This window comes from Sorex fumeus, unplaced genomic scaffold, assembly GCF_029834395.1.
Source record: "Sorex fumeus unplaced genomic scaffold, SorFum_2.1 ptg000006l, whole genome shotgun sequence".
Classification (NCBI taxonomy): Eukaryota; Metazoa; Chordata; class Mammalia; order Eulipotyphla; family Soricidae; genus Sorex; species Sorex fumeus.
This window is the reverse complement of record NW_026606063.1, coordinates 8,360,001-8,373,979: the sequence shown is the minus strand read 5'-3', so window position 1 is coordinate 8,373,979 and position 13,979 is coordinate 8,360,001. Positions and strand designations below refer to the sequence as shown.

General features: G+C 44.4%; 1 protein-coding gene across 1 annotated transcript in view; it reads left to right on the top strand.

Annotated features, from left to right (window-relative positions):
• The first annotated feature begins 1,221 nt into the window (after positions 1-1,221).
• CLIP4 (CAP-Gly domain containing linker protein family member 4) overlaps positions 1,222-13,979 on the top strand; it is a 69,510-nt gene continuing 56,752 nt past the window's right edge. Inside the window, exons 1-3 of the mRNA XM_056129882.1 lie at positions 1,222-1,244; positions 8,083-8,230; positions 13,129-13,268. Of these exons, the coding sequence (XP_055985857.1) occupies positions 8,098-8,230; positions 13,129-13,268 (273 nt within the window). The 5' untranslated portion in view covers positions 1,222-1,244; positions 8,083-8,097. The remainder of the gene's footprint in view (positions 1,245-8,082; positions 8,231-13,128; positions 13,269-13,979) is intronic.

Sequence of the window (13,979 nt, the reverse complement as noted above, 5' to 3'; positions counted from 1 at the left end):
TCGGCTATGACCCAGAAAGAGTGGCCTGGATGGCTACCTTAGAGTCAAGTGATCACGGGGACCCTAAGCAGAAGCAGAATCCAATGAGGGGGAGATGCAGGGATGTGGATATTAAATTCTGAGGTGAAATAACTCAACAAAGGTGCTGGGGGGTAAAATGACAACTTTCAAAGGAAGACAGCTCCCGCCGCAGGAAGTGCTCACAGCCCAGGAAGGGAGACTAAAGCTACTGCCGGGGGTCTTTTCTCTTCCCCGGAACTAATACTTCTAACAAAAAGATGCTCGGATGTGCTGGAGCTCCCCTCCCCCTTTCTCCCCTCTCGTGCCTTCCTTTTTCCTTTCCATCTTTCCTTTCCATCTGTCTCCTTCCACCGTTCCTTCTTGGCTTGCTCGCTTCTTTCCCTCCTCCCTCCTTCGTCCTCCTCTCCTTCCGTCTGTGCTATTGTCAGGCACTGGGCTGGGGTACGTGGCAGAACAGTGCGGCCCGTTTGTATCCGGGAGCCAGAACAGAAGGGCCTCAGAGAGAGAGAGCGGTTAGGGTGTCACTCTCCTGACTCAGGGTTCAAACCCGCAGTCCCGGGAACAACGGACTTTCATTAGTCCTTAGGGGAACTCATGAAGAGTCAAATACCTTCCTTTGCCCTGGTAGACAAGAGAGCCAGGATGCCAGGTTAGCTGTCAGCATCTCAGGAATGCGCTGGAGACAGAAGCAGGTGCAGGCGAGACCCGGCGCCTGAACTCCCCGGGCTGACCCCTCTGGGGTGTCCTGATTCAACTCGGGGATCGCCCAAACTAGGCTATTTCCAGTGTGGATGTCACTGACTTGGGGGCCCGCGCACGGGCCTAGACCCCCTCCCCCTGGAGAGTCCCCCTACCCCCCCCAAAAAAGGTAAGCGGCGCCGCCAGCTCCGGAGCCAGGGTGGGAGGAGACCCCCGCTGGCCGGCTCGAGGCTGCGGCGCAAGGTGACCTCGGGCAGCCCCGGCCGGGCGCGGGCGCAGGTGACCGGGCGCAGGCGCGCGCCCCCGCCCCGTGGCCCTCGGTGGCCGGCGCGTGCGCGGGACCCGGCCGGGCCTGCGCGCCGCCCCGACGCCCGCACTGCGCGCGCGCCGCCCCGCGTGGGCCCGGCCCGGAGCGCGCGCGGCGGGAGGGAGCGCGCCGGGCGCAGGAGCGCGCCCTGGCCTGGCCTCGGCGCCCCCCGCGTGCCCAGCCGGCGGCCCCGACCCGACCCGACCCGAGGAGGCAGGTGGGGCGCGGGCGCGGGGCCTGCGGGCCGCTCGGCAGTTCGGGGAAAGGCCGCGCCGAGGCGATCCGGGTGGGCGCCGGGATGGGGGGCGCGTGGGAGGCGGGAGGCCTCCCCGGGGCGGCCTGGTTTCCAGGGGGGCTGGCGGTGGGGGGCGGTGGGGGCGTTGAGCTGCATCGCGGCGAGGGGTGCGGGTGCTGCGCCTCCTGCCCGGCCGAGCTGGCCGCGTGGGAACTGCCCGTGGCGGTTACCCTGGAACCCCCGGTCGCAGGCTCCCTCCCTCTCTGCTCGGGAATCGGTTGGAGAAACCCCCCTTTTTTATTTTTTCAACCGTAGGGAATTCAAAGCTCAACCAGATGACTTTGCTCCCCATCGTTGACGACCCCAGATGGCTCAATTCTAAATTGTGGGGGGCGCTGGGGGAGAGAGAAGTCGCGGGCCAGGCGCGTGGAGAGCTGCCCGGCTCGCAGAGGCGCGGTACTGTAGCCTTGCGCCTGAGCAGGAGGCGTTTTGAGCATCAGCTGTCTGTTTCAATGAGATGTCAGGGGGTTCTGGCATCCTGAGCTGTGTCTGGACACAATGTTTTGATATGTAACAAGATGGTATTCTCAAGGGGGTGGGGGGGATCCGTTGCTTTCTCTGCTCACCCGTTAGACCGTGGTTGATATTGTAGCAGCATCAGAGTATATACATCAGAACCTTTGAAAAAAGTTCAATAGCAATTAAAAAAAATTTTTTTCTTCCTTCTTAGAAACAGCCACCACATACTTTGATAGTTTCACTTGTGAATCTTCTGCCCCATTTGAAAAGGATGCGTGTAAATGCAAAAGTTCCCGCGGTGTAGGACATGTAACAACGGGCGTGTGTGTGTGGTAAGGGGGGGTGGGGGTGGGGAGAAGAGAGGATGGATAATGCGTCCATCCCTTCAACAATCCAAAACATCCTGGTGCTCAGTTTGCGAACACCAACATGCATTTAAAAGTCTTTTGATGTGAGCCACCTGCGCTGTGAAATTGGCTCTTGAAATGTAATAAATACGTTCTTTTCTATTTCATGGCAGATTTGGCATATGGTATTTTATTTGGAGTGTTTATTTTAGGCATTTGGGTTTACCAGATACAGTCCACCATATCCGGACCTCTTTTAAATAGTGCTCTTTATTTGGGGGTCTCACATTGCTGGTACAAACTTCAGTTTTAAGATACATACTGTTATGTTATAGAATCAACAGCCCCCTCCCCTCCCCGTTTAAACCTACAAACATAGGGTGAAATTTGGGCTGATTGTTCCTCATTAATTATGCAAAATTAATCATGCCGCTGTGGAATTGCTTTGGGGGGTTGGCCTTTTTATAGTTTCGGGCATCTGTAGATTGCTTTTCTCTGCTGGAGTTTGACAGTGTTTTGACAGCTACTTCGGCGCTAGTCAGTAGAACTCAGCGCAAGCCGGGAGGAGTTCTTTGGGTGCTCTTTGCTCTGGTAGCTTCTGGCCACGGGTGTGTGTTGAGTGAGGCTGGAGGGATGGAGGAACTGTGGTTCTAACTTCATTTATGTAACCAGATGTGGTTGGTAGTTGCCCAGTTGTGGGTAGCTGTAAACTATTTAACCCCGGGGAGGTCTCTATCCTGTCTGGGATCTCTGGTGTCAGAGATGCTCTTTCTTTCCTGTTCTGTGGTCCAGCAATCTGTCTTGTAGACCTCTTGGAAAATCCCATTGGCAGTGGGAATCTACATGCCAGCGTATCTGCCTTTAACCTTTGCTCTGCCTGGTCTAGGATTTAGAAAGAAACAGCGGCTCCTTGTCCACAAACTGAACAGATTTCTTTAGGGCAGGTCACTTCTGGTCTTGTCAGGGCCTAGAGCTTGACCGAAAGGCAAGTATTGCACAAACCTGTCCAGTGATTGAAGAGGTCGTATGTAGATTTAAAAAAATGGATTCTGAGAAGTGTTTTAAATGTCTTCTTTGGTTAGTTTACCTCTTTGGGAATCTCAATAAAAACCAGGTCACTGGATAAAATCCTGCTGGTGGTTTAATGGAAGTGCCTCATGCTTCCAACTGTCGTGGACACACAGCTTGGGTCTATGTGAGGTTAATAGCTCAAGGATGCTCCTGAAACCGTATTTCAAATAAATGCAAGGGTCTCTTGGCCTCGGAAGTTTCCTAGTGGGCCACGCATATTCCTGTACCCCTCTGAAGAGGTTACAGACCTCTCTCATCTCTGCTGCTTTGTCTTAGGGCAAGGAGCAGGAATCCTAACATTTGAGAGATTGAGTCTTATGACAAGTTTTTTTTTTTTTTTTTGTTCAGAGTTAATTTGGGCTGATGGAGTAGGATTTGGTTTTGTTTCTGGGGGTCACACCCAGTGGTTCTCAGAGGTTATTCCTGGCTCTGCACTCCGTGATCATTGCTGATTTCTGGCAGGCATATGGGATGCTGAAAATCGAAACTGGGTTGGCTGCGTGCAATCAAGTGCCCTAGCTGCTATACTATTTTTTCAGTCAGAGATGGAATAGAATTTGATTGAAATCAAAGCTTGGTTCTAGAATTTGATTCTAGTTACTGTATTTCTGATGTATATACAGTAGACCAGGGCTTCTTTTCCTTTCTTTCTTTCTTTCTTTCTTTCTTTCTTTTTTAAATTGTAGTCTTCCTCAAAACAATCAGAGATATAACAAGACTTAAAAGGAACCAGTCAGTTCAAAGAAACATTCTCCATGTTTGACCAAGTCTTGACATGTCATACATTTTCAGATCTTGAAAAAAAATGTATAGGGAAGGACTTTAAGACTCTCTACAAAGCTTGTAAAGATTCATGGTTTTTCTTTGGGGAACAAAAAGGTAGTGGTTTAGGTTTTTCATAAAGGAAAGGGAATAGGTTTAAAGAAAATGCAATGAATTCATAAAATACAAAGGAAGTTCACTTTTGGTCAGGCAATACAGTAACTTCTGGGCCTGAAAAATCTAACCTGTAAAATCATAAAGTTTCTGGCTATGCTATATTGAATGAATTATCTTTCAACTTTGAAACCAGGATGTTCATAGTCATCAAATAGGAACAAGACACTGAGTTAACTCTAGTGGCAAGTGATACTAGTATAAAATACAGCTCTCACTTTGGATATCTCAAAAGTCTACAAAGAAGTAAAAATATGCTCTGCAGCTGTTTGATTTCAAGTGTAACTAACAGAAATATAGACAATTTTATGACCATTTTGTTGAAGAACTAAGAGTAAACATGACTAAGTCCTAAAGTGTCACTGGAGTCCGATTCATTTTCCTATCTCCTAGCTTAAATCCAGGATGCTCTCCTTGTCAACATCTGTGCTTCTGGAATTCGGTGGTTGTCTTTGATTAGGTATTTAACATACCCCGGAGTGCAGCCCTAAAACACCTTTACAGCTGACTGTCACTTTTCCTACACGCACCCCAAGTTCAGCTCATTCCTCCATTAAAGTTCTCTTCCCTTTTAAAGTTCTGCCCACGGCCTGCCTACTCATCTTCCAGGGGCCATCTCAGTGCTCTTTTCTTCACTGCTCCTCTTCTGATTCCGGGAAGCTCCCAGAGCAAGTGTTCTTGTACTTGCTGGAACGTGTTCCATTTATTTCGTCACCTACAGCACCTGTCAGTGCTATTTTAGTCACCCTGGTAGATTGTAAGCCACCCGAGAAGCAGGGATCACCCATTACTTATTTTTGTGTTTTCTGCAACATCTAGAAGGGTGTATTGTCTTGTAAATAGTGGTTACTTGATAGACATGTATTAGGCTTTGTTTCTGCTCCTTGGCTTTTTTTAGGAGCCAGTGAGAAGACACTTGGGTTATTTCAACCCTGAGACACGTCAGTATGTTGGTGGTGTATGTGACTTTTTGGTGATGCTGTTTGATCCCAGTATCCTGTTATTTTCCTCCTGATGTGGCAAAGTTAACATCAAATTTGTCTTAGTGTTGGAAAACACTTGAATATCCTTAGCAGAATAACACTGGATTTGGCTCTTTAATAAATTGTATCCAAGTTCTTACAAATTTGTTTTAACGAGAAAAAAGAAAGCATCTTACTTTTCTCTGGTTCCTACTAGTGTGGGAGAGCATGAATGGATTTGAAAAGGAGCCAGCTCAGGGAGGTGACTTCCCTGGAGTAGATGGTGAAGGTAGAGCAAAGCTGATACACAGTTGGTGAACCAACATTAAATACAGCATATAAAGTAATATTTAGCTTGGCATTATTATGATGATATTATTATTATTATTATTAGGCTGGAGTGATAGCACAGCGGCACAGCAGTAGGGCGTTTGTTTGCCTTGCGCTCAGCCAGCCCGGCCAAGCCGGGTTCGATTCCTCCACCCCTCTCAGAGAGCCTGGCAAGCTAACGAGAGTATTCAATATGCCAAACACAGTAACAAGAAGTCTCACAATGGAGACGTTACTGGGCCCGCTCGAGCAAATCGATGAACAACGGGAGGACAGTGGACATTATTATTATTATCAGGGGCTGCACCAAAAGCCTCCATCCCTCTCGGAAAGCCCAGCAAGCTACCGAGAATATCCCGCCCACACGGCAGAGCCTGGCAAGCCACCTGTGGTGTACTTGATATGCCCAAAACAGTAACAATGATGGTCCTCATTCCCCTGACCCTGAAAGAGCCCCGAATATGCCATCGGGTTACCCTAGTACATGACAAGGACAAATGGAGACGTTACTGGTGCCCGCCCCAGAAAATCGATGAACTACAGGATGATAGTGCTAGTGATAGTGATTATTATCATGGAATTATTGGCTACTCTTACTGATTCTATTCTTTCAACAGAAATAATCAAAATTATTTCAATTTTATTTCATAATAAGATATCCTATTTATCCATATTTAGGAACAGATAATGAGATTTATAATATCCTAGATTTTAAAGATTTGATACAAGACAAATTGGAAGATGTTGAATGTGGGGGTCAGTTTAACTACGACTTTATCTGCTTGTCTTTTTTTTAACTGAATCACCATGAGATACAGTTACAGAGCTTTCATGATTGGGGGGTTTCAGTCATACAATGATTGAGCACCCATCCCTTCACCAGTGTGCATTTTCTACCACCAATGTTCCCAGTATCCCTCCCTGTTACCCCCACCCCATCCTACCCTCCTGCCTCTGTGGCAGGCACCTTCCTTCTTTTTCTCTACTTTTGGGCATTATGGTTTGTAATACAGTTAGTAAGAGGCCATCATGTTTGGTCCTCAGTCTACTTTCAGCATGCATCTCCCATCCCAAGTGATCCCCCCAGTCCATCAGTTCTCCCATCCAAGTGATCCCCCCAGTCCATCAGTTCTTTTTTTACTTAGTGGACCCTTCTCCATCTCAGTTGCCTTTCCCCTCAGCACATGAGGCCGGCTTCCATAGCATGGAGCAGTCTTCCTAGCCCTAGTCTCTACTGTCCTTAGGTATTAGTAAACTATTATGTTATTTTATATTCCACAGATGAGTGTAGTTATTCTCTCTCTCTCTCTCTCTCCTTCTGACTCATGTCACGTAGTATGATATTCTCCATGTCCATTCACTTACAAACAAATTTCATGAATTCATCTTTTCTCACAGCTGCATAGTATTCTACTGTGTAGTTGTACCAAAGTTTCTTTAACCAGTCATCTGTTCTTGGGCACTCGGGCTTTTTCCAGATTCTGGCTATTGTGAACAGTGCTGCAATAAACATACAAGTGCAGATGTTGTTTCTATTCTTTTTTTTTTTTTTTTTTTTTTTTTAGTTTTTGCACTCCTGGGATATATTCCCAGAAGTGGTATTGCTGGGTCATATGGAAGCTCAATTTCTAGTTTTGGAGGAATGTCCATATTGTTTTCCAAAAAGGTTTGACTAGTCAGCATTCCCACCAACAATGAATGACAGTCCCTTTCTCCCTGCATCTGCGCCAGCACTGGTGGTTCTTGTTCTTTTTTGATATGTGCCAGTTTCTGACTGCCACTTTCTCTGCGTTCCACATCATTTCAGCTCTGTGGGAGGGGGTACCATTTAAGTGCTCACGTTTTCTAGGAAGAAAAGGTAACACAAGTGCTTTGGTTTAAAAGACTTGGTTTCTATCTCTGACTGGCTTAGAACAGATCCTGTACATTGTAAGAAGTGCAACTGTGCATCGAAGATTTTAGATTCATTTTATGGTTTTCAACAAAGTTTTCTGGGGTATCAGAAAAGAACCAGTGTGTTTTATTTATTTATTTTTTATTTGCTTTTTGGGTCACATCTCAGAAATTACTCCCAGTGGTGCTCAGGGGACCATATGGGGTGCTGGGAATTGAACCTGGATCGGCCTCATGCAAGTCAAACGCCCTACCCACTGTACTATTGCTCCAGCCCCCAACCAGTACTTTTTAAACTAGATTGTTTTCTCATGAGAAGCACATGGCTCCAGCTACAGGATGACATGCCTTTGCCTGTGCCAGGTTGTATGGAAAGTTAAAGGCAATGTGCCCAGGTCTGCACTGAGATGGAGAGAGTTCCACCCAGTAGATGAGCTCAGCATTAAAACTTACTTTCATGTTATTGGAGAAAGTGTTGTCATTACTCCTGAGCATTTGTCTGAAAAGCTGATGTGTGCTACTGACTGAAAAGAAGCCCTAGGAAACTATGTGCATTCTTGGGCAGCAGTTTTAGAAAAGAATGGTCTTCTTTATTTCTTTACCCTTCTTTTCTCTCTTTTAGACATTGAAGGTTGAAGTTTAAATTGTCATTTGGAAAAAATGTAAGATTGTAAAAAAAAATTTACAGACTTGTTGTGATTGAAGGGAATTGTTGTAAGTTGCCGAAAGATATAAAAGCCATTTCCTCTTTTCTCATTAAAGGTGGCTTTCTAGAAGATGACCATAGAGGACCTTCCAGATTTTCCATTAGAAGGACAGTCTTTGATTGGAAGATACCCGTTTTTATTTCCAGGATCAGAAACACCAGTTATCTTTTCCATTTCTGCAGCGCCAATGCCTTCGGACTGCGGTATGTTAAGTAGCTAGATACATTTTAATTTTTCTTATTATTTTTTTGGGGGTTTTGGGCCACAGCTAGCATGCTCAGGGCTTACTTCTGGTTCTGTGTTTGGGTGTCACTCCTGGGGTGCATCAGGGGCCATATGAGTGCTGGGCATTAAACCTGGGATGGATGTAGACAGTGCAAGCAGCCTCCTCATGCTACTGTCTCTGACCCCTCCAGATATATTTTCTGTGCTCAGTGACTTGATCTCTGTCTTTAGGGCCTTTATGTACTTAGTTTTTCCTAAAGCGACTTGCTACAGTTTTCATAAAATTGCTAGTTTTCCCTTTTCCAAAATACAATTGCTTATTGCCTTTTCTGCCTCTTAAGCTAAACTCTTTATTTCTGCTGTCAGCATTTGTATTATGTAAAAATGTTCATTTTAAGCACCATGATGGATTTGGAGGATATTATTTTTAGAATTCAATGGTGCTTAGATATCTAGCATTCTTCTGCTATTGATGTATTTATTTCGGTTAAATAGACTGACTTGCTAAAATGCCATGTACTAAAAAAAAAAAAAAGATTTAAAAGGCCCGTGAACTACCCACGGTGCCAAGCCCAGCTATCTCTGGAACACCAGGATCTTCATGAACTAATCAAGACTCTACTGCTTGAAAAATGCAAATTTGGGTGACCATGTAATAAGTTTGGTATGGAAGGAAGCTAATTCAGGTCTGGTGCTGTATTCCATTATAATAATCAATGCATGCACAAATAAAATACAGTAAAACATAAAACTAATAAAAAATAAAATAAAATAATAAAAAAATAAAAAAAAATGAAAACGAATACTTTAGAGATGGAAAGCCACACCATCCTTCCTTCACCAAAAAAAACAAAACAAAACAAAACAAAACAACATAAAAGTCCCATACGTAGGCACAGAAAGGTGAGAAACCTTTCCCTGGAATGTAGGAAAGTAAGTTGCTTCACTGAAATTTCCTCTGAAACATGTAAATTTAGACATTGTCTAGTTTTTAATCTGTTTAGATTCATTTCCCCTAGGATCTTACTTTTGTGAGCTAGTTGAGAAAAGAAAATGAGGAGGGTGCATTTGAGAGATTTGTTACATTTCTAATTTAGTTTAAGCTATATAGGACTGGGGTGTCATTTCAGCTTGTCTTCTGTGGTAGAGCTCATGCCATTTTAGATATTAGTAGCTGTAAAATTACTGGACTGCGAATTTGTTTTTAGGCATATTCATCTGAGCAATTGCTTATCTCCAAGTATGACATTTTGGTATGTTCAGTTCCTGTAACAGCTTACCTCGCAATCATTGAAAGTATTACAATAAAACCCATGCTTAGGAGCTCTTGGCAGCTTTTATAGAAATGGACTGGGTTTATTTTCAGATAGAACAGAATCAGTTATGCAGGAAAAGCCTTGAACTGAAGCCCACTTTGGACCTTGCTAATGGCATTTGCCACATTCCGTCTTGAATTGCAATTGTCTAGTTTCCTTTCTGAGACCATAGCTCTTCGGAATGGGATCACAGTCGTGTTTCATTTTTACAGTAGACATGAGTGGCAGTAGTCCTGGGAGTCTTTTCTTCTTTTTCTGGTGTTATTTCCAATGCTTTTTTCCAAAGCAAGGTCATGGAGATGCTATTCTCCCTGCTTCAGAACTGCAGAACTGAGAGATCCATTAAAAACCAAGGATCTGCAGGAGAGCAGAGCAGGACTAACTTGTTAGATGAGAATCAGAATGATTCGGAACAGAACGAGGTCGAACCCCAAATCTTCGACCACAGAATGGTCCTGTGTGTCTAGACAAAGGAATGACGACGATGGTAAAATCTACGTTGCAGTATGGACAGGCACCTTGCTATTTTTTGAACACAGACTTGAGTGTTTTTCTTGTAAATTTCATCTGAAACTGGGATGTTTGGTCTAATGGATTCATCAGAAATTGGTCTAGGGGTTGTAGCAATAGTACAGAGGCTAGGGTCAGTGCCCTGTATGTGGCTGACCAGGGTTTAATCGATCCCTGTCTCCCATGTGGTCCCCTGTACCCTGCCAGAAGTGATCCCTGGGGCACAGAGCCAGGAGTAAGCCCTGAACACTACTGGGTGTGCTACCCCTGCCCCCACAAAAAAGCCAGGAAAAAATTGGTCTAAAATTTTGTATAATTAGCATCTAATTATCATATATATATACTTAAATAAGAATATTTATCATGTGTTTATAGGAGAGATATAAACTCTCTCTCCCTCCCTCTCGGAGAGCCTGGCAAACTACCAAGAGTATCCCGCCCGCATGGCAGAGCCTGGCAAGCTCCCCATGGCATATTTGATATGCCAAAAATAGTAACAAGTCTCACAATGGAGATGTTACTGGTGCCCACTCGAGCAAATCGATGAACAATGGGAGAACAGTGTTACAGTGCTACAGTTTATGGGAGATATAACTGATAATAGAGTAAACTTAACATTCTAGCATTGATTATGGTAGTAAACAATAGGAAAATTGAAATGTCTCCATAGAGGAATGGATAGAACATGTTATATTCTTAGAATGGACTTTATGTTCAACTAATAAGTGAATTAGGTTTCTATCATGGGTTCATAAGGCTCTGTATCAAATAATTGTGGCTCAAATAAAGTTGTACTTTTTATTTTATGCAACTAGAAATACATGAAACAGTACTAATTATTATTTCTGGGCACTCATGTAAGTGAAGAAGCATAAAAATGATGCCCTCTACAGCATTCATACTTTAAGATGCTTCCCTTTGGGGAGCAAGAGAAGTGGAGCACGAACAGACACTGGAAGGACTTTCAGTTTTCTCTTTAAGACTTTACCAATTTTCAACTAATATAAAAGCAGAGGGTGAAGAGTTAGGGCATTGGACAAGGCTCTTGCCTTGTGAATGACTGGCGTGGATTCAATCCCTGGCACCACACGTGGTGAACCTAGCCACAGGTGATTCCTGAGCGCAGAGCCAGGAGCTAGCCCTGACCACCACCAGCTATGGCCCCTAAACCCAAACCCAAAACCAAAACCAAAACCAAAACCAAGGGCTAAAGGCAATGCTAACACTTGATCATTGTGTTGGTGGATGTATGTGATATGTTTGCTATCACTTTTCCCTTCAAAATATTTACACAGTGCCCAGTATCCCTCTCCCCCCTCCCCCCATCCCACCCCGCCTCTGTGGCAGGGCATTCCCCTTTGTTCTCTCTCTCCTTTTGGGTGTTGTGGTTTACAAATAGGCACTGAGTGGCAATTGTGTTGGGTCTATAGTCTACTTTCGGCATGCTTCTCCCATCCTGGAAGGATCCTCCCAACACCCTTTACTTGGTGTTCCCTTCTCTATCTGAGCTGCTTTTTCCCCTAGCATGTGCACTGGCACTGGTGGAGGGATGGGTACTCGATCATTGTATAACTGAAACCCAAGCACCAAAACTTCTAAGTCTACAACTGTACCTCAAGGTGTTTCACTAATAAAAATTAAAAAAAAAACCTAAAAGAATTGTTTTCACAGTTTTCTATTATAAAGATTGAAATGCAATGGGAAAAAAGCCAAGTGCAGAATCAATAAAGCAATATGCAAATGAATTATTGAGGTACGTTTAAAGAACATTGAAGCATGGGGAGCTTACCGAGACACTTCCTGTTCCTGAATGAAAAGGAAAAAGACTCAAAGCTTTCCGAATTCAGTTTCTCCAAGAGCACTCAATTGTCCATCACTGCAATTCTAATCCAAATCTCACCAGGATTTCTTTGTGGAAGGAGACACACAAAATGATTCTCCTGTTCATCTGCACCAGTTTCTCAAGCAGTAATGCAAATAGGGACAACTTAGGGGGCTTGTTAGACTGTTGTATTGCCCTGCAAGTCTCAGGAGGGAGGCTCTGGGAGGAGTGTGTGTGTGTGTGTGTGTGTGTGTGTGTGTGTGTGTGTGAGAGAGAGAGAGAGAGAGAGAGAGAGAGAGAGAGAGAGAGAGAGAGAGAGAGAATGTGTGTGTATTTGTGTCTTCCTTTTCTAACAAGCTCCTAGTGATGCCAATGCTATTAGTAAGAACCACACTTTGAATAGCAGAGATCTAGAAAGGAAGAAACATTTGAACCAAGGATAATGGCCAGAATGGGAAGGGGCTGGGTTGGAGCACAGCCTGTGAAGACCCATATACAATGTGTCAGCATCACTTTTATTGCCATCAGTGGCATTGACAATAGCAATAGCCCTTTACTGTAATAATAATAGTATGCTACTTTTATTAAGTGTTCACTAGGTGCTGGTACTTTTATATGCATTTTCTTTATTGAATCCTCATAACTGTCAGATGAGGTAGGTCTTACTATTCTTCTCATTTTACCTAAGAAACAAAGGGACAGAGAGAAAAAAGTCATGTGTCCAAGTTCTCCCAATTGGTTGAGTCAGGATCAAGTCTAGATGAATCTCTGAGCTTCACTGTGTCCTGCACAGGAGCAAATTTAACTGCATACAAAATTTAAGTTTGAAAATGCAGCAAAAAGGAAAAAAATTGGTAACAAGAAGCAAGTTCATAGATGAAATGTGGCTTTCAATATACTAGAGTCAGTGAGGGCTGTGATCCCCTCAGAGACAACTGTCACAACTGCCTCAAGAGGCCCTGGGCCACAACCCTGCAAGCTTTCCCGAGCTGCAGAGACAGAGCTTTGAGAAATCAGGACAGTTGGAGTTCCCCAGCGAAGTCTCAGAGAAGAGACGCAAAGCTTGAGAACTGTAGAGGTCTGGGGGAAAACAGCTGGGGTAAGGGAAGGAAGTGCCCTGAAGCCCAGGGACCAGTAGCTAAAATCCTTGTCATCTTGTCTGTTATTGTTGATACATTTATTTGACGACTTTTTATCACCTTCCTTTGTGCCTTTTTATTTCCAACAGAATTTTCTTTCTTTGATCCAAATGATACGTCATGCCAGGAAATTCTCTTTGACCCCCAGACTTCTGTATCAGAATTATTTGCCATTTTAAGGCAGTGGGTCCCACAGGTCCAGCAAAACATCGACATCATTGGAAATGAGGTAAGGAATCCTCGTTGGGATCCTTGCGTTGATAAGGTTAGTGGCATTTACTTTGCCCCCAAGTGGCTGGCTGGAAACACAGTGACGAGGCAGAAACTTTTGAGAATCTGATGTTCCAGGTAGTTGTGGGTTTTTCACGGAGCAGCAGGTTAGTTTTGTGCATTCTTGCTGATTTTCCTCATGCTTCTCCTTTTTTACTTCTGAGTTCTGACATTACAGAATCTCGGGAAGAACAGGCCTTTTTCAGATGCCTGTTCCTTGTGTCAGGCATCAAATCCAGGACCTCCTGCAAGCGAGGCAGGCGTTCTTACCACCCACCAAGCCACATTCATTTTACTGACTTTTAAGAACTACATTTCACGAGAAGACCACTGTCTTGTTTTTCCTATAGGGTTGATTTGCTAAAGGTCTCAGCTTAAGTGTAATTTTGGAAACCGCTTGGTAATTTTGCAGGAGGGATAGTAGAATAACTGGGCTCCTTAAATAGCCTGTTGTCAGGTGGTAGAAAAAGAGAGGCCACATTCCTCCTCCCCAATCTACACCTACTAACTAGAAAGGGGATTTTGCTTCTCTGTGGAGAAAAATCACTGTCCACTGTTCTCCCGTTCATTGATTTCTCGAGCGGGCAGCAGTAACGTCTCACAACACATTTTGAGGCTTGTTGTTACTGTTTTTGGCATGTCAGATACGTCATGGGGAGCTTGCCAGGCT